The 27758-nt window shown below is 40.4% G+C and overlaps 1 protein-coding gene across 15 annotated transcripts in view; it reads left to right on the top strand.

The window, feature by feature from the left end:
* GARRE1 (granule associated Rac and RHOG effector 1) overlaps positions 1-27758 on the top strand; it is a 60793-nt gene that overhangs the window by 12242 nt on the left and 20793 nt on the right. For 9 of the 15 annotated variants that reach the window (XM_065028424.1, XM_065028431.1, XM_065028428.1 and 6 more), the window contains 2 exons: positions 17012-18347; positions 26570-26776. In XM_065028424.1, the coding sequence (XP_064884496.1) occupies positions 17853-18347; positions 26570-26776 (702 nt within the window). In that variant the 5' untranslated portion in view covers positions 17012-17852. Of the gene's footprint in view, positions 1-6661; positions 10066-10206; positions 10343-12304; positions 12381-17011; positions 18348-19791; positions 21795-26569; positions 26777-27758 lie in introns of those variants that run through there. The other 6 variants (XM_065028434.1, XM_065028427.1, XM_065028435.1 and 3 more) reach the window with 5 other exon arrangements.

The raw sequence follows: 27758 nt of genomic DNA, 5'->3' as shown, positions 1-27758 counted from the left end.
AGATTGCCTAATGGAGAAAAAATGTGGAAGATGATGTATTATCTACAAATCGAGCACACAGTAAAGAACTATAGTGGAAGTTTGAGCCTTAGATCTTAGGGTCTAGCAACAGCGTTCTTTCCAGACGGTTAATTGTTCTGTAGGGGTCTGTTGTTGTGCTGTTTATCTTAAAGCAGACGGAAGGTGAACTTTTATCTTAAGCATCATGTTTACTAGATCAGGTTAATATTTTGTAGATTGTATTAATATAGGTAATATTTAAGTGTGTTTTTTTTTTTAATTTAATAACTGTATTGTTAAATACCAAACAAATCAATCAGCCATTATGATGATGATTTCGTTATGCTCCGGTACTGAGAGCAGCAGTAACAGTGGTGCTGTTGGCGCTATGGTGGCTTCACCTGCTGGTGCTGCTGGGCTCTAAGTGGGCCGCATTATTTTTCAGAAATCCTTCTCAGATTTCTTTTCAGAAATTAAAAAAACCCAAACGTTTTCAGTGAGCTTCAATTTATTTTTTTCAGATGCTCACTGAGTAATTTGAATGTTTCATATAAACAATTGTACATTAAAAGGGTTGTTTTGACTTAGTAGAATGTTTATTGCATGCTCTATCCAAAATTAAGGCACAAATTATCATGCGTCTCCAGCCTGCGTCAGTTATTGTACTCCAGGAGCCCTTTCCCTATGAAACAGGGATTTTTTAGATGGTGTCAAATATGGATTTACTTCAGTACGTGCTTGGTTTTCATTCTCTGTGAGTAACGAAGAATATTCTTATATGACTAAAACCACCTATACTATGTTTCCACAAGTTTATGAAAGATGGGAGTGGAAAGAGTTTTGAAGAAGTAAAGAGCTGCTTAGTGCTGTCCTCAGTAAAGGCTTTAGAATTGCTTCTGTAACTTTGTTTCTAAGGGTAGAGACTGTTGGAAAATGTTTTTAAATTATATTTACATTGACAGGCAATATTAGTTTTTTAATTATATATTTTATAGAGACCACAGTAATAAAATGCTTAATGAATTTAATGTTTTGAAACGGATGGTTGGGCTGTGGTGCTGTGATACTCTTTTTCCATTTGAATAACAGTATCCTTTTGAAAACATACTTGCAAATATTTTCCTAGTGCTATGATAGATTTTTGTGGCTGTCATTCATTGACACGAGAACCTCTGTGAGGTTTTTGGAGATGTTTCCAGTCTTCGTTTCGGGGTGGGGCGGAGGAGCTTTCAAACATTGACCCTTAAGACTCAATGAAGGTACCATTCGAAATACTTTTTTATAACATCCTTTCTGCGGGGGGAAGGGCACTCCTGACTTGCAATTACTATTTATGTTGACAATGTAATTCTTTTTAAGTAAGGAAAGAAAGTGTTGTTACTCCCCCAGCAACCATCTAGGAATGAATCTCATGTCAGACTGGGCTGCCCGTTACCGTGCTGACTTCTGCTTCGTAATAGAAACGGATCCAATAAGTGTTGATCACTCTTGACTTCCCAATTTCTATTTTTGTTGTTTCCAGTCCATTTCAAAATCCAGCTCTGCTACCTTGAAGTTCTCACACTTGTTTTTCTCTACTCTGGTTGATGTTCACTTATCTGCTTTTATTCTTAATTGCTAGAGGCTTTCCTCCCACGTGCACTATTCATTTTCTGTGGAACTACCAATAAATTCACACGATACCCTGCTGAGAATAGGATGGAAGCTGAAGGAGTGGGAGAGAGAAAGTAGAACAAACTAACAATATTTATTAGAACTGCCTGTGCAGACCAGCGCAAAACAAACTGTATTGATTGTAAAACATGTTGATAACATGTATATAAATTTAACAAAACACAGCTTAACACTGTCTTAGTTCAAGGATTATTCCTCCTTTCCTGATTTTACTTGTGTGGTCAAGTTGTCCCAAAGCTGATTAAGTTGTCCCATAACTGATTATGTCTTAAATATAATTCAGAAAGTAATTTTGTGAAGCACCAGGGGCAATTGCTTTGCTATTAGCTGACTAATTTTCTGATTAATCAACAGAAAGTCATATCAATATAGTTGGCCTTGTTTTGAAAGGCTAACTACTAGCTTGGTATAAGCATTATAAATATTTTGGTATGTGGATACACTGGAATTTGCCTTTTTTTTTTTTTTAATTTTGATTTTTGAAACTGTGTGTTAAGCGGAGTGTTGCCAATACTCCCTAATGCCCAGTGACCAAGCGGGCTCCTCCGCGCAGGGCTCACGCACGGTGACGGATGTTCCCTCCACGCTGTGTGGGGACGTGTTTTCTGGGACTAGAAGAGCTGATTTTGGGGTCGGCAGAAGAGTCTGGCACGTGGCTGCTGAAAACGAGCCGTGTGCTTGTACGTGTGCAGCTGGGGCGGGCACGGCTGAGTCCGGCAGCCTTGGGACACGGGCTGGAAACTTCTTGGGTTTTAGCACTTTGGAGACAGAAAAGTCTTTTTTCATTCTTCAGGAAGCTGTTCTGTATCCAAGTGCTTTTGTGGGAGAATGTGTGCGTGGAGGAACATTTTGTTTTAGCACCTGCACAAATTGGGTAGAATTGATAAAAATACGAAAGAGGGTTATAGATAGTGCTAATCAAAAATATAAATTTTGATCTCTGCTGTTGTGGTCTAGAGTGACGTCTGATCCAGTAGGCCATTTTTATTTTAATTTATATTCTGTAAGAAACGTTACAGAATCGATGACAAACAAATTACATATTTTGTTGTTGCAAAAGACCAAACAAGTTTAAGCAAAGTTGTTCTCATAAATAGATGGTGTCAGATGAGAAGATACCTTTGTAATAAAACCCTGTCATTTGTCAAGGTCCAGAGAGGTTCTCCTGCCCCTCTACTCCACCCTGGTGAGACCACACCTGGAATATTGTGTCCAGTTGTGGCCCCTCAGTTCCAGCAGGACAGGGAACTGCTGGAGAGAGTCCAGCGCAGCCACCAAGATGCTGAAGGGAGTGGAGCATCTCCCGTGTGAGGAAAGGCTGAGGGAGCTGGGGCTCTGGAGCTGGACAAGAGGAGACTGAGGGGTGACCTCATTCATGTTTACAGATATACAAAGGGTGAGTGTCAGGAGGATGGAGCCAGGCTCTTCTCGGTGACAACCAATGACAGACAAGAGGTAATGGGTTCAAACTGGAACACAGGAGGTTCCACTTAAATTTGAGAAGAGACTTCTTCCTGGTGAGGGTGGCAGAGCCTGGCCCAGGCTGCCCAGGGGGTTGTGGAGTCTCCTTCTGTGCAGACATTCCAACCCGCCTGGACACCTTCCTGTGTAACCTCATCTGGGTCTGGGTGTTCCTGCTCCATGGGGGGATTGCACTGGATGAGCTTTCCAGGGCCCTTCCAACCCCTGACATTCTATGACTCTGTAAGGCTTTAGCTTAGTGTCCACAGATACTCCCCAAGTATCAGTTAATTGCTGGAAGTTAAATGCTTTGCTATGCAAACTACCCCAGAGTGCAGATCTGTTGTATTTTAAGATCTTTATCTAAACCTTGTAACAAATAAAGCTGTTTCATTGCAGTGGAGTACTGACAGTAGTATTGAAAACCTCTTTTTCAGAGAACCTATATTGCACAAATACTGTATATTTCTAAAGTTCTTAAAAGTAATGTAAAATTGTCCTCAACAATAAACATATAGTTATATTCTGGCAGGCTCTGTGTGCTATCCTGACTATAGGAAGCAGAGTCTGCAACGTGAAAGAGATTTGCTTTTAAAAAATTGGGATAAGGGTCGCGAATTGTACGCTAGAAATAGAAATTAAGATTAGAGGTTATGTTTCAGGCATGGAGCTGTCTCTGGGGGGGAGCAGAACAAGGTTACTTCAAGGTTTGGAGCCTGGCTGGGGGATGGGGAGAAGGGAGGAAATCCAACAGTGGCTAAAAATGGTGCCGGGGGGGGGGTTGCAGTAATATATAAAGTAGAAGGGGCCAGGCTTCACCTCCATGCTTAGTGCCGTGTGTTGTAGCCTTCTCGCTGGTGCCGGATCAGCCATGGCCAGTGCCTGGTACCAGTGGGGTGGTCCTGGCCGTCAGCACAAGCAATCCTGCTGGTTTAAAGGTCACTTTTTGCAAATGTAATGCTTAGGAAATATATTTGAAAGGGGTTTGGCCAGATCCATAATAGAAGCATCAGCTGGTATTGAAACATTGCTTAAAAGTATTTGGCATCTTTGCAGTGTCTTGTGGCTGGCAGAGCGTTACTGTGTCGCAATGTCTGCAGCAGAAAACCCGTTGTCAACATAAGTTACTGGGAAGGAGTGTCAGTGTGCTTTAAATCACCTGAACATAATTGAAATGTAAGCCTAGGCTTTCATATTGATAATAATTTTTTAGTATAATTGACAGAACGGAAGATACCACTTAAAATTTTAAGTGTGTCTTTCCAGTCTTCATTTGTGAAGAAAATTTAGCTCTGTTAATGAATATTGAGAGATACCACTGCATGTACTTAATTAGGTGTGAAGTGAGGATCTCCCACTGGTGCATGTGTGATACATCTTGGGCTGTTGGTGTCACATGCTTTGGGGGAACACACCTGAGTTTTCAGAAAGATCTAACAAATAATGAAAGTTTGAGATTAAATCTTTGCTTATGGATGCTTGATTTCTACTGAATAGATCAATCACATCATGTTAATCTCTTTTATGGATTAAAACATTCCATGTGTTTTGCTTTCAAAATGTATTATACCAGCATAAGTATCCTATTGTATCCTCTGCTGGGCAAAAAATTTCTTGCACAACTCAGTGCGGAAATATTGGCACATAACCTGGTGACAAATCATGCACATGATTGAGGGCTTGTTTTTTATATAAAACTATCAGCACTTCTACTTTCAGGACATGGTAAGGTGGTCTGTCTGTGCTTCGTATGTTGTAATTAGGATTGATAATTATTTAAGAATTGATAATTTTATTGGGAAATACTTGCAAAGTTTTTTTGAGGATGATTTTTACCTTAAGAACAACCCATTTTTTTAAAGGAAAAATCAGAGTACGTCAGTCAAATCCCATCAGTATTTCTCTGAACATCAGTTTGACTGTTGTGTGCCTTTCCATGCCATATACTTAATGTAGCGGCTTAAAGCCGGAAGCCAGAAAAGCTGTGTGTGCTGCTGAGGCGTGCGGCAGAATTCCATGTATGCACTTGTTAGCAAGGAGCTCTTGTGGGAAGTTATTTATATTCTTTGGTAGCATCTACGCTAGATATAGAAAATTGAGATTTGTTTTCTAAATGTGTGAGTTTATTTGTATTGAAAGAAATTAAACTTTGTTGTTAAGTGTTAACCTTTTTAAAGAAGCAGGAGAACAGTAGACTCTTAAAATAGTAAGGTATTTCGCTTTTCTTAATAAAAGGAAAATAACTTTAATCAAGCTCGTCTTTCTAGGGAGAACATATAAAATGCAAAAATCACGTAACTAATTGCTTTTAAAACCAGAAGTTTCTCACAGCTGCGTCAGTGTGAGGAGTGGATGGAAGAGCCAGGCTTGCTCCAGCATTCCTCAGCCTTCAGTCCGCAGCTTTTGATTTTAAGTTGACCTGTGGCCTATTTTGGCATTTACATTATGTGGATAAAAGGCAACAAATTACTCTGTGGACTGAAACAGAAAGCAGGATGACTGAAGCAGCTCTCGGAGGGCACTGGGTACGGCGCCTGGAAGACGTGAGCTGCTGCTGTGGGGCAGTGGGCGATACCTGGGGGGCACGGGCTGGCTGCACAGGGGCAAGAGGAGAGTCCTTTTGTCCCGGGTGCTCGAGTCTGAACCCGTTGCTAATGGCATTTGCAGAAGATTGAGCAACTCAGGGAAGGATTTTTTTAGTTATCTTCTGTGTAAAGCGAGTGGAACAACTAGCCGAGAGCTAAGCTTTGGATGTTCTTGAAGGGGGAAAGGTTATAATTGGCAAGATTGGGCCGTATTTTTCCCTTCTGGTTTTGTATTAGAGATTTATGAACTGGAAGGGTATTACATTTCATCTTATAACTAATCATGTTTGACCCCAACTATTCAGGATGAGTTAGTGCTATTTTAAAAATCTCATCTATATTTAATTAAGACTTATACATCTGGTCTTAATGAGGAGAGGAACGCCGTGCCCAAGACGCATAAGGAGCTTTTTAAATAGGAAGAAATAAAGAAAGGTTATGAAGTATGCATGCTACCATTTCTACTTTTTTTAATCTTTATGATCTCAAATTACTTGTCACCACTGTTCCTTCATCAGCTACAGAAATTAGTTCTGCATAATCTAATATATGAAAACCCATGGATTTGTCAGAAATAAAGCACTTCGACAGTTCCAAAAGTCTGCTGTTACGAAGATCTAGTTCGAGGATGATTTTTAGAATTAAGGTTAAAACTATTCAACTACTACTGTTTATGAAATTGCTATTTGCAGTAGTATTATATGATGCTTTTTTCATATGATGTATAGACTAATGTTTGGTTTTGTCATAGGAGAGAGACGGCTATTCACACTGGATTGCTCCAGTGTATTCATATCCTGTGACAGTGAATCAGATACTGCTGTCTATATACAGACTGAATTGCCAGCCAACTTTGTGCCCAAATATGGTAAACATAATTATGTTCATTTGCTGTAAAAAGACATTCTCCTTAGTATAACATTTTCATGATTACAGTTTTCTGATAATTCCATAATTTTCGACATGAGAGGGAATGAAAGGCCTAATCATCGTGTCCCTCTCTTCTGTATAGAATATCGTTTATTTTCCTGGGCAAAACTCCAGCTGTTCAGTGCTGAATCTAATGCTACTCAAAGCCAGTAAGCCCAGAAACCGTTTGGAAAGTGTTCTCGGGATGCAGGAGTTGTGGTGTGGAGACACCAAGCTCTGTATTAGCTACATGACAAAAAAGCTCGTGGCCGCAACTGTCGTGAGCCAGTAGGTGTGTGTGCTGAGGCAGTTTTTCTGACATGCGCTCCTGTTTCCTATTTTTGGAAATGAAAATCATATTTTGGAATACTTAATACTTTTCAAGTAGGAGACTTTCAGTGGATGAGTTGGGGGGAGAAGGCAAACATTAAGATAGATAAAGCTTGTACCCTGAACTGGAGAAAATATATATTAGTAAATATTAGGTTTGGTTTTAATTTTAGTCACAAAGGAATAGCATGGTAATACACTTATTAAATATGAAAAAGTGAATAGTTTACACGTGGAAATACGTGCTAATAGTAGCCACTTCATTTATATGAGTGGGTTACAATTAGTATGTTTAATGCAACTAAGAAAACACATTTACAAGGCTTTTTCTTTCTCTTGTGTAGTCTAGTATCAAGAGAATGTTATAGATGTATTCTGTGGCAAGTGTAGAGAATTTAGAGGAAAGGAAAAGGAAAAATTGTTGGTGTTGAGTTACTCCAAATATTTTTTGAAAGGTTTCATCATCCTTGTTGTAAACAGGAAAAAAAAAATCACATAAGGGCTTTATGGGATTTTCTGTACATAATCTGTCTTATGTTTCTGGTACTCAAAACTTCCTTCTACATAGAAGAGCTTTAAATGTATAGATGATCTGTGATTTTTCCCTGCCTTGAAATGCTACTTTTGTCTCACACTAACTTCAGTGCATGTTTTATTTTAGTGCTCTGTGTTCGGGTGTTCTTTTTAAGAAGTTGCGCAGCATCACAAAATCAGTTAAAACAGTCTAGAAATTTGGTTTAGGGATGTTTATTTCAGTGGCAAAATTCAAGTGTGTATATGCTAATAAGTGTGAGTAATGTGGCATTTATGAAATGTGCTATTTATGTTTGCAAGAGCAGCAGAATGGCTGGAAGCCATGTCTAAAAGTTGACATCTGATTTATCAATGAGGAAATGCTGCTGTTTCCAGAGCCTTTATAAACAGTATGTCACTGTGATATACTGCTTTCCATGATCGCTCAGGTGGAGGGGATAAGAAGGTAAAAGTGACCACAGTGATTCAGATTTCAAAATTGATCCAACTCAACCTTCTTTATCCCATGAAGTTATAAATGGATACCCTAGGGAAGGCAAGAATAGAGTGGATTTGTGAGCTACACTTATTTAAATCTCGGTCTTCAACAGTTTTCTGCATATAGGATTTCCCGGGCCTGTGGTTAGTCTGCCTAGTAAACTGAAAGAGCCCCTCTGGAAAAAAAGAGCGATAAAGAGACCAGAACCTCCTGCCAAATTTGATGTGTGGGTAAATGATGGATTTATGTGGTGGCATAATTATGTTTCTGGTTTTCCCAAGAGTGACGCTCCCTTCCAAATTGCTTTGCTAATAATTTGTAATACAAGATTTACTCTTCTGACGCCACCATTCCGTATCAGGGTGACATTTTAGCAAAACCAGTCAGTTGTAACACCAAGGTCATCTTCCTAGGTGGTAATGATCAGGCCAGAGCCAACCATTTTGTGTGTGAGGCCAGGATGGTTTTTCCTCATGTATGAGTTGATAAATGTATCCATAATGAATCTAGTCTCTTATTTTAGTCCCTCAGTCCTGTAAAGTTATGCCATTCTTTGTATGTGTGTGTGTATATATATAGTAGTGCATGTAGTATGTCATGCTTAAACGCTTGGGCTCTTACTCCCACTTGTCTTTCCAAGTCTTGTTTAAAATCTGATTTGTTTGGGGCAATTAAAACTTCCTCAGAAGAACCTGCCTTTTGAAAGATGTATCGAAGGTAGCCTATACAGAATGTCTTTCAATTACTTCTCTTAAGTGCTTTGCCAAAGGGTGGGAATTATTTCCATTTTTCTAGGCGCAGAAGCTTTTTATGCAGTATTTGAGTCCATGGGCAAGTAGTTTTAAGCCAGTGGGACTAAAAGTCTATGTAGAGCCCTCTGCTTGGTTTCTTCAGCTGCACTGGCTCAGCAGTAACTAGGTCTTCAAGGCGATTTCCTAAACCTCTTCAACAAATTTCAGTGGAAGTTTTTAGCACACATTTTACAATGTGTATTGAAAACTTCTCTTCCTGGTGAATGATACTGAAAAACACATATGGCATTTGCTTATGCCGGAAAGCTGCAGTTAATGATTTAAGGAGGTACTTGAGTATATGAGAAATACCACTAACTTTAGTGGAACTAAGCGTATGCTTAAGTCCATTGGTGAAGTGAACCCAAAGGTTAAGCTGCATCCTGGTTTAAGATGTCTACTATGCCATTATAGGGTTGTAGTTATTTGGTTTTGGTGTTCTTTGTTGTATTGTGTTCTCCCCCATGTAAAAGCTGGTCTTCTGCAGAAACACGGGAAATCGTGATTTTTGTGGTTATTACAGAACTGAGAAACAACTTCATTTTGTTTTCTTAATGCTTGTTTTCTTTACATTTTAACAAGGAAATACCTTGCTAGACTCTTCGTGCTTACTGTGTTTACAAGTGAAACTGCAATCGGGAGTGACAAGTAAAGAGCAGTCTAACACAGGTGGCTTGTCCTATAGCTCAGAAAGACTTTTAAGTGCACATATGATGTTTGGGGTGGGTTTGCAAGGAAAGACTTGGGAGGGGGTAGGTGGATGGGAATTATGTCAATTGGCCATAGTTGGACCATGATACACAAGCCTGACCAAGTAATATTCCCGTTCAGCATATGCTCCAATTGAGTATTTCTGTAGTTCAGCCTTTTCTTGCTGTCATCCCTTCAGCAGGAAGAGAAACGTGTGGCTGAAAAGGCCATTTGTGGGAATAGACGTTAGGTTATTATCAAGACATTTCTAGAAATTGTCAGCGCTCTGTCCCTTCGCTGAAAGCATGGCCTGCAGTTCTTCACTGGGTTTTGAAGTGTGTGTTTTCCGCTGGCTGGCTGTGACACGTGCTGTCAGAGCGAGAGGCGTCTGTTCCCTGCAGTCCTGCAGGCACTGACCAGCACCCCGGAGTTCTGCAGGTGGTATTTGCTGGGAGGCAGAGCTGTGCCTTTTCTGCAGAAAGTTTGTGCTGTTCATATTCACTCTTACTGTGGTCTCACAAGTCTTGTCTTCATCTTAGCGTGTTTTAATGTCCTGATGAGAGAGCAGGAGGGAGTGCGCTGGTGGCTGCTGTGAAGTGCGCCCTTTTGGGAGGTGAGACACGGAGTCTTGAGTCCCCTCTGGCTGACAGTCACATCGCATGGGAATTTCTCATGCTGGGTGCAAATGTTTTGTTAGGCTACTGTATCAAAAGAATTGATATTATTTTCTTTTCTGTCTCTTCTGCACCCACAGTTCTCTTTCAAAAGGGTCCTGCTTTCAAAATAGATAACCTAAGCACCTATTGCCAAGGGAGGATTGAAACAGTGATCCCGATCTGACACAGGCGTCTATTTTTGACATTCAGGGAGGCACCCTCATCTGAAAGAAGGTCTGGTTTAACACATTCCTTTTGCTAGCTTTTCCTTTTGCTGTCATACGTTATTGCTGAGACTTCAATTAGTGCTGTTTGGTGTGTTATATATTTTACTTCAAACAAAATGTGAGAAGTCTCCTGATGTGCTGAAGGCTCTGCCTTGGAAAAATCCAGCTCAGGATTGTCCTTTAGGGCATCTGGCATAGATGTGCTTGTAGAGGATTTTTTCAGTATAAGTGCAAAAGGCACAAATCGGCACAAATAAGTTAATGGCTTTTCTGAGGAGGGTCATTTTGAAGGGCAAAAGGCTCTGGACAAAGACATACTAGATAAGTTCAGAGTGTGTCTGTAAATATTAGGTAGATGTTTCATCAGTGAAAATAGCGTTTGACTTAATAAATCCAAGTTGCTGGAGTCTTCCACTTAGGTTTAACAAATCTCCATGCTTCTGTTTGTGATTGTTTCACTGGTAGATGAAATCAGTTTCTGTTGGTCCGTTTAGGTTTGTATACATTTCAATAGCATGCTCCAGATGATGATTCTAGTTAAACTGCAGTAACTATATATTCCCTGTGGAGCATGTCCTGGGAGCTGTGCTCCCCAGCTGGTGGGGAGACACTGAATTGCTTCTAACACCCGTCCGACCCTGGAGTAGCCTGGAGAGCGGGCCAGAGCATCTGGCCAGTCGGTATTAGGAAGGGGGATGTTTCCAACAGGACCTTCATGGGTTCACTAAGGATTGGCTTGCGCACTTTTTTTGTTATGTGTTGTTTTTTTCCTCCAACTGTTCTGGGCAAGCAGCCAAAAGGAATCCCAATAAGCAATTCATGAGCTAACAACAACTGAAATGATATTGGTATAATAGGCTATTTCTGTCTTCTCCTTTCTCGCCCTGTCCTCCTCTAATAGGAGATTTTTTACAGTTTGGATAACAAATAAAAAACCCATAGGAGATGCCCGTGTCTCCCAGTGGCTGCCACTCACCCTGTTAGAAAGGCTGTTGGCCTTGAAAAGCAAGGCTGGTTTTCCCTTCTGGCACCTGCCCAGAGGCCACTGGGGTTTGGTGTCCAGCCAAGGGCTCGGGCTGCCGGGGTCTGTCTGAGCCTGGAGAGGGTCCTGCGAAACCAAAAGCCACCTCTGCCCTGGTGGTGAAGATACTTAAACTTGTCAACCCCTGCAAAAGCATTTGCATGCTTTAAGTATTTATGATGTGTTGGTATGAAATTACAGGTGCAAAATAACGAGGTTGATGTCAGAGATTAATGCATATTTTCTGCCAATCAGCATTACTTGGAGATGGCTTTTCTTGTCAACTGAAAAGTCTAATTTTGAAAACATGGTTTCAGCTCTTGTATTATTCTGAAAACTTTTATGACCATTAAAAATGAAAACAAATTTTAAAAGTCCCCGCATTTAATTGTACATATGTTCTTTTTATGGATGTATTGAGTACCTTATACAGTGACAATTTTAATATTAATAGCTATGGTGTCTTAATTGAGAGTGGAGATGATGTAGTTGGGGTCTAATTTCTCAGGTTATGAAATTGGTTGCTGAAATTCTAATATTCTTTATATTGGATCTCTGGTATGTGGATTCCAATTTCTAATCTTTTTGAATGGATGTGTGTTGTAAATGCTGAGCACACTGTATAGCTGTAGATGTAGGCTGTCTTTAGTTTGGGATAGTGCAAAACGAACCAACTCCCAGTTAAAATCTGTAGATTACTATATTGGTGTCTGTCTTCAACCCCCCGCGCCCTCCAAAAGTAGTTGGGATTACTTGACTGTTTTTCTTAACCTGTTTATTTACAAGGATCCTGGCGAGTTTATTTGGGGAAAGAGTTTCCGCTACTTGTCTTAGTTCACTTGTATTCTTACCCGCAACTTGTAGCGTCTGAAAGGAGAAGCAAGAAATAACCTCCCAGTTTGCTATTTGGACATCAAAGATCATTTGAGATCTTTTTATTTTTTTAAGGTATCCGTGGTTGGACTGTGGGTGGCCTGGCCAGGTGATGGATCTGATGTGCACGCAGCGACAGCAGAACTTGAAGGTGGAATGACGCCTTTCATAGCGGAGTAACTTGGGGATTTGCACAAGATTTGTGTAACTAAATGTGAAGGAATTGGTGTGTTCTGCAAAGGGGGCGCTTGGCTCTGGCAGCTCGCTGACCTGGCCTGCAGTAGCCTTTGTTTGTTCAGGCGTTTCCCCAGTGAGCCATCTGCCTGTTCTGGGTTGTTTCTCCTGGAGTTACTTTTTTGGAGACATGAATTGAATTTAGTTGCTTTCAAGTTTGATTGTTTTACATGAATGGTACTTGCAACATTAGTTCATCTGGAGATTTTAGAAGCTGTAGCTCATAAAACTAAAACCAATGTACAATATCTGGAAGTGTTACTCTTAAAAAAGTAGCTCAGGTATTTTTGAATCATCTTACTCATGTGTTACATTGACTGAAAAGACAACAGAATTCATACAGAACACCTTTGCAAGCAGTTCTTAAAATTGAGATCAGGATCTTTTTTAAATGATGAAAAATCATTTTTTTGATTAAAAAAAAAGAAAAATTAAATACGGGGCCTTTCAAAAAGATGGACCCAATTTGAACTCACTGTATCTCTGCAGCCACACAGTGCCGCCACTTGGACAGGTCACACGGGACCCCGAGACTTGACGCTACGCTCTTGGTCCCCAGGATCCCCAGATATTGCACTTTGCGGCTTTTTCTTTTGAGGATGTGTCAGACTGTTTTTGTGAAATACACTGCTTTCAAATTGGGTCCGTCTCTTTGAAACACCCTGTAGTAAGGCCTGCAAAGCTTTCATGTAGATGGTAAATGAAGTTGGCTGAAAGGACGCCGATAGTGTGGGTAGTTGTGTAACTAAACTAGCTAGTGATAGACTGGTACGTTTTACTCACTACTTCCTCTGTTCAATTTCCCGTGTTGATTCAGGGAAGAAGTTGCCTCCTGTTCCCGCAGGGTAATCCCAAATGGTTGGGACGGGGGATTAGACCCTTTGGTGCTGATCTGAAACAGAAACTGGGAGGCGCCAAATTCCATTTGTTGGAAGGTCTTCCCTGTTGATTTGTATCTCTTGCAATCACTGAAGCTGGAGAAAAATACTTTTGATTTTCTGGGAATTATCTAAGTAAAAAATTTTGTCTGGTACATTTTAAAAAAGGATAGTGAACTTAATTTGCATATGCTCTCATTTTCATGCAATTTCTGTGTCCTCTATGCAAATGTGGCCATTTTTAGAGCAGCTAGCTCATGCAGATGTCTGCTTCATTCTCCGTGGAAGTTCAGATAGTTCAACCAGTAGCAGTTGCACAACTATAGCATTAATTCCTTAAAGCGAAAACATAAACAGTGTGGTGAGCTTTTTCAGGAGCATTTTACAGCTTTCAAGAGGATAGTGTTCAGTGCGGAGCTTGGTTTTACACTATATGTTAGTTCTATTTATAATGTTTAATAGTATCTGAGCAATGCTGTTTTGGTCTTGATTACATAAAGGAAAGAATAAACTGTCTTTATTTGTGGCATGTTCACTTTTAAAATACTTTCTACAATTGATTTCTATGAATATTTCTGTGTTCTGCAAATGAAGTACAAGCTTAGGGTTTGTATTTTGGACTGATAACGTGCTGCTCTTGTATCACTAGAATGGAACAGGGTTTTTTGTTGGTTGGTTTGTTTTTTTCCTAACATTGCAAGAGTTAGATTGGCATAAAGTTGATATAGGTACAACATGGACCCCCCACTTTTAGGCTGCGCACCAAGAGCTGCGGGGGAACCGTAACACGGGAGAAGGGAGGGGAGAGCACAGGAACATTCTCCGCTTCGCTTCTTCAGGAAAAGATGCAGAAGGAAGAATGTTTATTTTGTACATAGCACGTTGGAGCTCTCATTACCGAGTGTAGAACATGTAGCATCACCCACGTGCCCGGTGTTGAAAAGTGTTAAGAACGGTAGCTTTCCTCTCTCTAAATAAATATAAATAAATATGTCTTTAGATGCTAAAGATATAAGCTGTTGTCTTCAAGATTTTGTGTTGATTTTATGACAAGGGAGTATTGAAGAATTGAGTAGGTACCTGCAGGTCTGACTGTGAAATTGTCCAGAAGTAGAACACAATGATTTATCATGTTTGTTTATAGCTGTAGAAAGTACAAAACCACTGCTTTTTTCTATTCATTGTGTTTGTGTTCTTTTAGGGTGTAGCAGTTTTGTGTACTGGCTAAATATCAGACCATGTCAAATGATCAGTGTCTCAGTTGAATCCTGAAGGCTCAGTGTGTGATCAGAACCACCAAATTGCAGTGTTGCTTTACACAAGCTCATCTAATTCCATGCTCTATGTAGAGCTGGAAACCCCCTTCTTCTTGGCTCTTCCTACTTTAGGTGCTAATTAACATTTAGATGTTTCATGATCATTTCTGAGTTCTTCTGCAATGTGAAATTCACATCTACTTAGGGAAAATAATCACCAATTTACTTACACAGTGCATATAAATTAACCAACCCTTTTGTTCCGTCTACATTTATATGCAATCAAGAAAACCAATTTAATCACGCTTTCCACGGTAAGACACCATAGCTTGTAAAGCAAGGGCAAGAAGATTTTCAGCTATGCATATGATATCAAGACCTCCTAGAAAATTCATTTTAATGGGTTTATTGCGTTTTGATGCATTCATTGTGAATACTGAGAGACGTATAAAGTAGTTAGGAAAAAAGTCATCAGCCCAGAGTACTTCCATAAGGGATGCTGAAATGCATATGGGAATTTCTGCTGGTTTATCTGTTTATCATGTTTTAGAAAGTGGGAATACACAAGAATATTTGCTCTAGATCTTGGAAGCAGAGCCATCTGCAGCAACGACTTCCTGAGAAACTTGTGTGCCTGTTGTTTTAGTGGGTGTGAGACTACCCGGCTCTGTACGTTGGTTTGTCCTGCCATGTCTTGCCTGCTTCTTTATCTGTGGGATTTTTGTATCACATGCGTGTGTCAAAACACATTATGTGAATGAACTGATGTCTTCTTTCTTCAGACAGGTGGAAATAAGAAATTTTGTCTGAAGAGAAAATCTTTATTCCCAAACCATTTTGACAATATTAATACAGGTTTCATATTTCAAATATAATAGCTAAAGGAACATTTTGTTGTTGAATTAAATAGATCTTTTCTGCTATATCTGGATTATTCTTTTAAGTGCTTAGGGGAAAAAACCAAACCTGTCCTGAATTACTGTTTGATATTAGCCCTGTACATTGCAGTTGCAGCAGTAAGGAAAAGAATGTCCATATTTGATCGCATCAAGCTATGTGTATGTGCAGGAGAGGCAGAGAATGACCTAGAGCATGACTAGCTAGGACTAGATAAACTGATTGAACAAACTGTATTTCTCTACATTATACTTTCCTTCTGATAATGTCCTGACATTGTTCATCAGTCTTTTGCAGTCTCAAAACACAGAATGTTTCTCTCTCAAAGTGAGGAACACTGTAGCAAACTGCCTGTTGAGGACACAAGAGGTTTCTCAGCCTAGCCTGGCTGGGGGCATGAGAGGTAATGGGGTCTCTGGCACAGAGGAAAGGAAGATGATTGAGGTGGGATTAATTAACGAGCTATAAATTCATAGTGCATAAAAAAAATTCTCTTGTCACACACACATATGTATAAATAGATATGTGTGTTTATATAAAGTGTGTGTATAAAGATATGTAAATGAACTCCTAGGATAACTGTGACCATTGTATGGATATATGACTGCAACCTGGAAACATGACCATGGGATGCCAAGCCCTGTCCGGTTCAGAGCTGTGTTTGGCTGAGGGGAAGGGCTGAAATGCCCTCACGCCCTTTCCCAGAAGCTCCAGTTCCTGCAGCCTGGCCTGGAACGTCTCCCTGTCTGGCTGCTCAGGCTCCGTTCACCTTCCTCCAGACCCCTGCGGGAAAGTCTTGGCTCTCCAGCTCACCAGCGTCTGCTAGTAGGAGCAGGGCAGTAGTAGCAGCTGCATCTCCTCCCTGCTTTCATGTCTGGTGAGAGTGTTATTTAGGCCAACCTGTTGGGCATTTCTCCTGTGATACCTTGCATATGATAGATGCTGTCTGTCATCCTGAAATGGAATGTGTATGTTCTGGTTTTTGGCTCATCTCATTTAGGGTATCGACAGATTTGTCTGTTGTCGTACTGGAAAAAAAGTGAAGGACCTGTATCTGTTGATTTAGTGAATTATTAAAATGAATGGGAGTCTCAGATTTCTGCAATAAATTATGGTGCATGAAAAAAGGTTTCATTTACTTAATTCTTAAATTATTTAAAAAATATGAGGTTAGAAAATGTGGTTGACTCCCCTTGAGCTCTGCATTAATAGCCTTCCACTGCTCTTAACTGTATAAGGGTTGTGCTGAGGATTGACTATAGTCTTAAGCTTGACAGTCTAGGATGGGAGAATAAATAAGAAAATATTGAGCAGCGTTGGGTTTATTAACAGGATGGCAGCAACTTGTATCTGCCTTTTAAACTGTCAGTGCAACTCCCCCTTCCTTTTGATCTTGGATATTGATGACAGCATATGCCTAGAAAAGTATACCAGGACACTGTAGGAGTTAAAATCTTAAACCTTCTTATTGTTCCATAACATTTTAAACTTTTTGTTCTTTTTTTTTCCCATCACAGGAAATGACCTAGAGGCCTTACAAATACATTCGTGCATTTTTGTTCCGAGTCTACAATTGAGGACGAATGCAGTCTGGAAGCACCGCTTAATGTTACAACGGAAACAACTACCTCAACAAACAAGGAAAGGGGAAGAAGGCTTGCAATAATAAACACTAATTTTTAATAGCTTATACTTGCGAAGTCTTCTGTAAACAGAGTCCAGATTTTTTTTTAATCCCCTCCAGTATTAAGAAGAGACACTACAAATAAACTAATTTGGCAGACTGGATCTGTCAAGACATTTGAAGATATTTGATCTGCTAACACAACAATTTGCTTTTTGAAGGAAGGAGCCTCTGCACTGCTTTTACAATCGCTGTTGATCGGTGGTTTGCTCCACTTTTCCTGATATTGCCAATGGGGAAATTGTATTAAGGTCTTGCTTCTAAAACTATTATTTGCATTGACAAAAATAACTTTTGTAGACTTAACAGCAAGTGACAATAATGTGCTCATGAAGAAATTGTAGGTGATAACTTCTCTGCTCCAGTGTTGCTTTTCCGTGTGCAGAGTGGAGTACCGAACCAGAGGCAGAGCATGGTTGAGAGAATACAGCTTGCTTTTTGAGTACAGTTTATAACTGCAGCAGGGCTGCACTGAACACTGAAAATACAAAGTCAGCAAGTCTGCTGCCTTTCTCACTGCTGATACAGATTATACAGACACTTGCCTTTTTGAAATGCCTTTTGTGAAACCTATGTACGCAGTCCTCCACTGTTACTGTACATAACTATATATTTGGGGAAGGAATTTGACAAGTGATTGTTAATTCAAGGAATCTTCGGACAGGCACTCACTTATGTATTGCTGTAGTGCACAAGAAAGCAAAATGGACTATAAGCGGCGCTTTTTGCTTGGCGGGTCCAAGCAAAAAGTGCAGCAACACCAGCAGTATCAAATGCCTGAGCTAGGCAGGACCCTGAGCGCTCCGCTGGCATCGACGGCCCCGGCGTCCCCTCTGGTCTCCTCAGCTGCTGCGGGCAGCTGCAGCCACCCCGTGTCCCACACGACTCCCATCGCAGACATCCAGCAGGGAATCTCCAAATACCTGGATGCACTCAACGTGTTTTGCCGTACGAGCACTTTCCTTACAGACCTTTTCAGCAGTGTATTTAGGAACTCGCACTATTCTAAGGCAGCTATGCAACTGAAAGACGTGCAGGAACATGTCATGGAAGCAGCGAGTCGACTCACAGCAGCAATAAAACCAGAAATAGCAAAAATGCTGATGGAACTGAGTGCAGGAGCTGCAAACTTCAAAGATCAAAAAGAGTTCAGCCTACAAGACATTGAGGTAAGTTACCTTGGGGATACTGTTTTGCATGTGAATTTGTATCATTCCTTCTTAATTGGGCTCTTCCAAATCACATCTACATCAGAAGTTCTCTCTGCCTTGCTTTGTATTTGTGGGCAATGCTGGTAAAAAGAGCAGCTCTTCTATTCTTATGTTTTCTTCTTGAAAGTATTAAGTGTTGTGCAGTGACTGACTTCAAACTATGCTGATACAGGTATTTAGTAGGTGTTTCTTTATAAGAACTTGCACTCTATTTCAACATTTTGTGAAATAAGATAGATGAATTATAATTAAATTGTACTACCTATATAACTGGTAATCTTCTTATATAATTTAAATCTATAACCAGCAATCCAACAGCCTCTTTGCATAAACCATGCTTCATTTAAAAATAAGAATAGTGCAAACCAAAAAACTCTCAACACCTTGCCCCTCCAGAGCAGCTAAATAAAAGGTTTAAACAATTTTGGTTTATGCTTAGCTTGTATTTGTAATGACATTAAGCCATCATCTTCTAAATAAACCTATACTTTCTGTAATATTATCCATTCCAAGTGGAAAGCTGAACACTTGGGACTGGTGAAGTGTCATCAGTGTTTGTGTAAAACTGTATATTAGTTGACTAAAGATTGAAGTTTATGTAAAATAATGTTTTATCACGCTTCGAAACTTCTTTTTGTGTTTGAGCTGCTGTGCTTAAAAGGAAAACACCATGCTGGCGTGAGGGTGACTCTGCTATCATTGCCTTATGCTGGCAGCGAGTGCCCAACAGCCACAATTCGGAGGTGGTGAAGTTGAGAGGACCCCCAGCTCTCCTCATGCCTGGCTGGCTACTTCTGGGTGTTTCTCTTGTAGTAAATGTCTTAATTATATACCAGACAGCGTTAAGTGATAGTCATATATATTAACTTTAAGTCATCTATGAATCCCTGGTGTTCCTCGTGTTTTGACATATTTCTTAACTTTGCAAAGGCTACTGTATAGTAATTCCTATAGGATTTCATCCTGAGTGGAAAATTTACTTTTGAGTTCTGTCATTTTTCAGTGAGGTTTCAGGTAAGTTTGTAATGATGACTGCTACACACATGCTTGCCCAAGCATTATCTGCTGTCTATAACTGCACAACAGGTGAAGTAGTTAAGTAGAATGCTATTTGTAGTACATAGCTGTAGTGAGAAACATGACTGACAGTTTGCAGTCTTGCATGCTTAGTATGGGATTAAGTAAGATTGGCTATATATTTGTTATAAATATCTACTATAGACTGGTATTTTTGAAAACATTATAAAAACATTACTATGTTTAGCTAATGCTGTCGGAATATATATATATATATATATATAAAAAAGATGTATATATAAAAATTTAAAAATTAGTGTGGGTTTATGCATTTGAAGACCAGGATAATATCTGTCCTGAAAGAGAGTTTTTTAAATTAAAAAAGGCAAAAATATATGAAGCACTGACTGTCTTCTAGGGCTTTTTTTATGGACTTCAGAACTCTGTCTTGCAACATATAGGCAACTATTTGCGTACTCCTTTTAGAAGCTAGTCAAGCAATTCTCGGTGCTGCTTCCTCCCCTGCCCCACATGCTGTGTGGGGAAAGTGAGTAGGGTTCACGAGCGAAAGCAAAGTGGTGTTTGCATAAGCTGACTGCATGTGCTGCCAGCTTAAAGCAAAGGCAGAGAAACTTGCTCTGGTCCCTGCTTTACCTGTATGGACCCAACCCTTGTTCCTGAGCTGCAGGTGCTCCTGCAGCGCTCTGAGGTAGGAGCAAACATGAAGAGAATGCAGGCGAAACAGCTCGATGGCTTGTTTTTCTTTGGAGGCAAATCTTGTGGGAATTGACGCCTCGTTATTGTACTTTTCCTGTACCTTTTCTTAATTAAAACTGCATCTTGCATGTGCCTTTAAAACTAGTCAACATGCAAGATTTCTGGCAACTTTTGTGTAGTGAGACAAGTATTGCTTTTGCTTAAAACCAGCAAAACGTAAGGATTTGACACTCACGTGGTTGTTTTGTAAGTCGGCCAAGGAGCGTGGTTTGGATGATGTAAGTGCATGGGTGAGGTAGTTGGATGATGGTGCCCAGGAAGCAGTTATCAGTTGCTCACTGTCAAAATGGACCTTGGCAGAGGTCACTATAGACAATATATTTAAGTTTGGAGGTGACTTGAAAGTACATGATATGAGTATGCTGGAAGACCTGCTGAGTTAAAAATACTCATGAATTGAACAAATGAGTTTTCCAGTTGGGATGGAATTCAGAGGGGAAAATTGAATGTGGCAATATTTAAACAAAAACTTTCAGCCTCACAAGTGGAGTCCACTGGGCAGCAGCTCTGAAGAACCGTTCTAGGGCTTATGGTAGCTGTATATTGAGTAGGAGTCAGCGTTGTGCGGTTGCAAATAATGTATCAGTGGTGTTGCTGTTGTGCAAAGAGGCAGTTGTCGTGTATCTAACAGAACTATAACCTGCAAGAACCATGGAACATGGCACTCAACTCTCTTCACGATGGTTATTATGGTCTTAAACACAACGGTGCACACTCACACTGCTGCTGTTGCACTTGGAGAAATAGTGAGCAAGTGGAGAGACCTCAGAGGAGAGTAGCGAGTGTAATGAGACATCTAGGAAACAGAACTTCAGAGAACAAATTGAAAAGACTGACTCTACAGAAGAGAAGACTAAGAAGGAAAACCAGAATTGCTCAGGTATGTGAGCAGCTGCCAGAAGACGTGGCAGCGTTTGCTCTTCGTGTCCATGTAAGGTGGAGCAAGAAGTAATGAACTTAAATTTCAGAAGGAATGATTCATATTAGAAGTTGTGGAAATACTTTCTAATGTCAGTGAAGTGCTGATGTGGGTTGCTACAAAGGGTAGGGAGCCTCCATCATGGGGAACTTACAGAACAGGTTGAACCTGCATCTAGCAAAAGTGACCCAGGTGAAATTGCTCCTTGCTTGGGACAGTAGGGTGGACCTGCTGAGAGCCTCTCCTACTCTGCTTTTTTGTGGTGTGAAGACTGAGATAATTATGCTGAAGACTGAGATATTTATGCTGAAATGTTAATTGAAAAATGTGTTGGGGTGTTGCGTTGTGGGTTTTTTTTTCCTTTCTTTTTTATTTCCTCCCTGATCTATAGAAAAGCATTGAGAGATGGTCGAATGTCTGAGTGGCAGCTCAGCAGTGTTCCATGAAGAGACACTGCAGAGCCTCCCGTGTGAGGATGGAGTCTGGTGTTGTGGGAGCTGCAGGAGGGGAGTTGTAATTCCTGGTGGGGTAGGAGGACAGAACCCTGAATTCACGAGGAGGACATGGAAACAAGGCTCTGTCTGTGCAGTAGCCCGGGGGGCTCTAGCCCCCAGGGAAGGCAAGATCAAAAAAACCTCAAGTTCTGATAAGCATACACCGACTTGGATTTGGACTAAAAACAGCAGCTGTGGGTGAGGTTTTTAATTTATTTATTGTTTTTTTAGCAGAACAGAGTGTGCTAGTTAGGAGCTGTCTGCCAAGATGTGTAAGAAGGTGACTTCTCTAGATCAAAGTGTCGGTGACAGATGGAGTCTCCCAAGGTTCCTTAATTTCTGAAATGCAAATGCTGATTTTTATTTTCAGCCTTTCCTTTTCCCCTTTAAAAAAAACCCCTATGAATTCTCAGGTGTTTTGTGCCTGTATGGGAGAGGAACAGCTTGGAAAGCAGGGGAACTAGAGTGTGTTTTATGTTAACTTTTCCAGATCTGTTGTTAAAGTTTTGTAAGCTGGAAGAATGCAGTAAAACTGGGCTCTGTTAAACGCGCCAAAGGGAATCCTGGGCGGGGGGGAAGGATTAAAACGGGGAAAAAGGTTTGTATGTTTCCTCATCTTTTGTGAAGCTTTGCAGAGGCCTCAGTACTGCAGAATAGAAAGAATGAATCTTGTTACATGGAGCTTGTGTATTGTCTTAGGGGTGGTAGTAATGACAGAGATGTATATGTTGCCTTCCTAAACAAAAGGAAAGCATGAATGTGCACAGGATATTTACTTGGACACTGTTTTCTATTAAATGCAGATAATTTTTGGCTTTTATATGTATAAAATAACTGAAGATTTTTGAATAAGAAGCTCGTGGGACAAAAATATCTGAGAAAATATAGAATGTTGGTTTTCCTCAGCAAACATTGTAAAGCCTAATTTAAGTATTTTAAAACATTATTTATTATCTTTCCTGTGATTTGCAGGGACTGGTTTCAGATTTTCAGAGTTGAGGAACTGTTAGTAGCAAAAAGCTGCCTCAAATGAGTAGCGAATGCTGTGACTTGCTGGAAGGACATTGTACTCTTGTCTTGGTCTATAATCTCATGGTCTGCTCTCAGGTCTGCTAGCTTTGCCTTTAGAAATATTTTGTATTACATTTTAGTTGTTACTCTTTATTTTTAAAATGCTTAACATTTAAATGCTGCTTTTTTGCTCAATTTTAATTAGCATTTTAGTAGCTGTCAATATCAGATTATCACAACTGGGCTTTTAGGTTGACTGATAGCAGAAACGAGTCTGTCGGGTTGTCAGCGTCTCCTCATGCTGTGAATGTAAAGGTGCAACTTCTGCTGGAATCTGGTTTCTCTGCAGGTGATTTTTTTGTCCATGAGCAGGATCACGTCTTGTTGGTAACGAGGTCACTCTTCTGAACTGCAGGGCATTGCTACATAGTAAAAATAAATAATGTTCTGCCCACTTTGAGCAATATGTGGGAAAGGGCATGTTCTCATAATCTGGTACACCAGTTTGAGTCATAGATCATTGTTAACTTCAGTTCATTGCTATTTTAATCTGGTTTCTTCAGTGGCTAAAGACAGGTTGCGTGCATGGCTTATCATTACCAAAGCCATTAAGAACTCCGTTAAGGGAAATGAGGGTGGTAGGAAACCACTGAATGCTGAATGAGTGTGTTGTGGTGGTTTGGGTTTTTGAGGCTTTTGTTTGCTTAGGGAAATAGGCAAAAAAAAGAAGAAATTCTACTGCTTAAAATGGTACTTGGAACTGCAGGTCAGTGTTTTTATCAAGTTTGGAAGACTGACACTGGTTATTTGCTAGTTTTGTTAGTGGTAGTTTTAAAGGATCCATTGTGCAAGGTTTGCTTGCCAGGGAATCTGCCTGGCATTGCTGGTTAGCAACGAAACCTGGCAATTTCATGCATGCACTTTGTCCAGCAAAATATTCCCAAGTTGATGGTGTGCCCCCAGCAGGAGGATAATACGGGACAAGATAACCTAGTGCTGCATCTCCACCTGATGCCCTTGTGTGTATGTAACCAGTTTGATTAACCTCATCAATTAACCTCATCACCTGCTCCAGAGACAAGGAAGTCTGCAGGGAGACCTCCCCACAAAGTCCCATTGCCCATTGTGTTTCTTGGGATAAAAAGTGTGTGAGTTGAAGACTTCATCCTATAGGCAATATACATGATTCTAAGAAATGGAGTAAGAAAACACCACCACTACCAGGAAGAACTTATTAGTTGACCCCTGTGGTGATTCCAGCTCATCTTTGATTACTACATAGTCCCTCGATTTTAGTTTGTTCTTATTATGGTCTAAAGCGGGAGACTCAAACACTCCTGCATGGGCAGAGTTGAGAAAAATTAACTCAAGAGGTGGTGCCTTTAACTGAAAAAAACGCATCCATATGCTAACATTGTTCTGCAGATTTCCAGCAGAGATTTAGTGTATTGCTTTACACACTTGGGTAATTGTGGGCCAGCCCTGCCTGTATTTATTGAACCGGTGGTGGTCGTACTTCTTTCCCACAGTTAAGGGTGTTTCAGTTCTTTTGGAAGAAGACCCTCAAGAAGTGAACTTTAAAGCAAAGTGAGCTGAGCATCTGCAGGGAATGTTTAACAGTGCAAAACCCCTCCACTATTTGGATTTTAAGCAGTTCAAACCACTCTTATCCATTTCTGAGGAAGACTGAAACAGATTATTTTTCAAACAAAATAGAAGTTCAGTAAAGCAGATGTTACTATTTATCGTTACTGTTTGACATTGTAAATTATACTAGGAATGTTGTGTGCTGCCACTTAAAAACTAGATCATTTGTTTATTTTCAGCATAATTCCCAGGCAGGGGAAACTTCAACCTCTGTACCTTAAATATTCTTTGAAACTTAATCGGCTTGAAATTCCTAATGAGTCCTAGTTTCTTCTTCCCCTGAGAGCTGCATTCTTCATACACAGAAATATTCAGTCTGCCAGTTGTCTTTCCCAGAGTTTTCTTATAAATCTTTCTAATCTTGTAGCCAGGAAAGTTAGAGTTTTATTCATTTTATCATTTGCTGACTGCCTTTTTAATAAGGCAAACTCCACTTTCAGAGGTCAGTCAAAGTACCAAAAATGTTTGATTTTATGCCTTGTACAAAGAAAGGAAGTGATCGAACCAGAATGGAATGTCAGAAGGAGTCCGGATGCAATGGAAAAAAGCGTTGCCACCACTGGTTCTTCTGAAGTAGATAGTTAATGCATATAACTGATCGTGTGACTGCAGAGTCTTGCCAGTAAGATCATTGTGTCTGAATATTTTTATTCCAGAAGAATGTAGCTGAAAATGAGCCAGATGGTTTATTTGCTCCAAGGCACGATGGCTTTGTACATTATCTGTGTATTTTATGAATTATTCCTAAAATGGAATTCAAGTTGAGTCTTTTTTAATAAATCAAAGTCAAATATACATTTTTTAAAGCACTTTGTGTGACAAACTCCGTAAAAGAAACAAAACACTTTGAATAGCTTTTAAATAGTTTCTGCAGTAATTTGGAAAATACTTGCTTCTCTGCCGTGTTCTGGTTACACTTTGTTGTAAGCTTTCGTCTGTTTTGGAGAGCACGGCCCAAAGGCAGTTGGAGCATCCTCCTCGTGCCGCTGTGTCCCCAGGCTGTCCCTCGGGATCCCTTCTGCATGTGGTGGCTGTACCTACATACTCAGTTTCTGGGACCTGTTCCAGTTTGGTTGTAGTAACTGAGGCACATGTCTGTCTTCAGTCAGAATTCTCGTTAGCGTTGGTATGAGTGGGAGGTAAATGGGGGATGGACGCGCGGGGCTGGCAGGGCTGGGCAGCCCGTGCTGCTGCTGAGTGGCTGATGGAGCTGGGGCTGTTCAGCTGGGAGAACAGGAGCTGAGGGGTGACCTTATCGCTGTCTACAACTACGTGAAAGGAGGTTGTAGCATGGATGGTGTTGGTCTCTTCTCCCAAGTAGCAAGTGATAGGACAAGAGGAAATGGCCTCAAGTTGTGCCAGGGGAGGTTTAGATTGGATATCAGGAAAAAATTCTTCATGGAAAGGGTTCTCAGGCACTGGAACAGGCTGCCCAGGGCAGTGCTGGAGTCACCAGCCCTGGAGGGGTTTAGAAGGCGTTCAGACGAGGATCTTAGGGACATGGTTTTGTGCCAGAGTTGGGTTATGGTTGGACTCGATGATCCTGAGGGTCTCTTCCAACCGCAATGATTCTACGAGCGCGCGCAGGGACCGGCAGCCCTGCGCTTCCCAGCCTTTCCTGGGGCTTTCCCAGCAAGTATTACGTGACCCACTTCAGTGAAATATTCTGAAGAGAAGATTTGTGCCAGCAATAGCAGTTCCTGTCAGACAGTGCAAGTGGCAGGGCTGTGACTTTGTGTGTGTATGCTGCAGTCACTGTTACATTCTAAAAATGGCACTGTGTTGTCACTGTCTTGTGTGGCAGAATGTTTTTGATGCATATTGCTGGTTATTTCTCTGCTTGGAAGATAAACTGTTGGATTAAACTTTTCCGATTTTTATGATCATGTTTTAAAGTTACTCAGATCTTTGGTTTGGGGTTTTTAGCATAAATTCAGTTATGCCTATGCACACATGGGTTTTGCTGTTGACTTTGTCCTTGTGATAATATATTACTCTCATTTTTGTATCGTTTCATGTGCTCCATACTGCTAAGTAACTTAACAAGCTTTTCCTTCTTCCAACCTTAACTTGATTGTGGAAGTAAAAATGACATGGGATCAGTCTGATCTCCCCTTAATTGCTCACTCACTGTTCACCTTAAGTAAATGGTTAAATATCATCTATTACTTATGAACTGAAGAGTTATTTCAATTAAAGATGAATAATAAATCTGAGTTTAACTTAGATCCTTACCCCAAACATGGAACAAAAGGCGGGGGGAACTTCCGTGAGATCCTCTATTTGCTTGAAAGTGGTTTGTTGTTCTCCCGCAGGTCCTCGGGCGGTGTTTCCTGACCGTGATGCAGGTCCACTTCCAGTTCCTGTCCCAGGCTCTGCAGAAGGTCCAGCCGGTGGCCCACTCCTGCTTTGCTGAAGCTGTAGCGCAAGAGAGAAAGAACATTAGTGGGGTTGGAGCCTCAAATTTAAGCCCCACAAATGAGCTAGAAGATGCAATAAGATCATGGAGAGGCGCAGCAGAGGTACGGAGGGCTTGCTGTAGCGACATTATATTTAGTGAAACCTAAATTGAGGCTGGATGCCCTAATAAAGGAAGAAAGTCTAATTTTCAAGTCATGCTACATCTGAAGGGAGGAACACGGCGCAGTTAGTTTCAGAAGCTAAACCTTGTTTTACCTCTGTGGTTATTATATCTTTGCCCAGTGTAAAGTTTTTTCTTTGTGATATGATTGTACATAAAGACAAACAGTAAAAACCATGTTTTGTTGTTAGTAATGAATTAACAATGTTTGTATGTGGTTTGGCAGACAGGGAATTAAAAAAAAAACCAACAACAACCAACCATACAACAAGTCTTTGCAAAACCAGAGCAAAATCTTGATGAAAAATAATTTAGATGTCTATTTACCTTAAATTTTGAGCATGAATTCTATTTTATATTTAAAATGTCTTTAAAGAAACTTTGAACACTTTTGTCGTCATGCTGTTAAGCTTCACGTTGCTTGATCCATCAACTGTTGGAAAGTTAATCATGTTACTTAAATGTACCACTCTCTGGACTTGTATTTTGGCAAACGTTTGCTATCTGTGGAATCCTTACTTTTCTTGCTGAAAAAAGTACTTGACAAACAAAATTAGCTTTATGAGCTATTCTGCTTTCCCTCGCGCTATCGAAGCCTGCAGACTGGTAGATCAGAATGGACTCGGGCACTGAGCGCGTGGTCTCCTTACATTGGAGTTCTTGGAGCCTGTGCTTTTGCAGCCTGGTTTGGCAGCCCACGCAGGCATCTTAATCATTGAGCCTGGAAATCTTGTCACGGTTTCCATTTATCAGCTGACATCTGCAAGGTGTGCAGAAGCAAACAAGTTTCCTTTAGAACTATGAATGCAAAGGGATTATTTCTAATTTTTACTGCAGCATAAATTCACTGACTGAAATAAGGATTTGTATTGCAGATAATTGTTAACAGGTCTCATCCAGGTATAGCTTTACTCCTTTTGCAT

Source organism: Columba livia, chromosome 13 (genome assembly GCF_036013475.1).
Source record: "Columba livia isolate bColLiv1 breed racing homer chromosome 13, bColLiv1.pat.W.v2, whole genome shotgun sequence".
NCBI classification, from domain to species: Eukaryota; Metazoa; Chordata; class Aves; order Columbiformes; family Columbidae; genus Columba; species Columba livia.
This window is presented reverse-complemented; position numbering and strand designations above follow the sequence as displayed.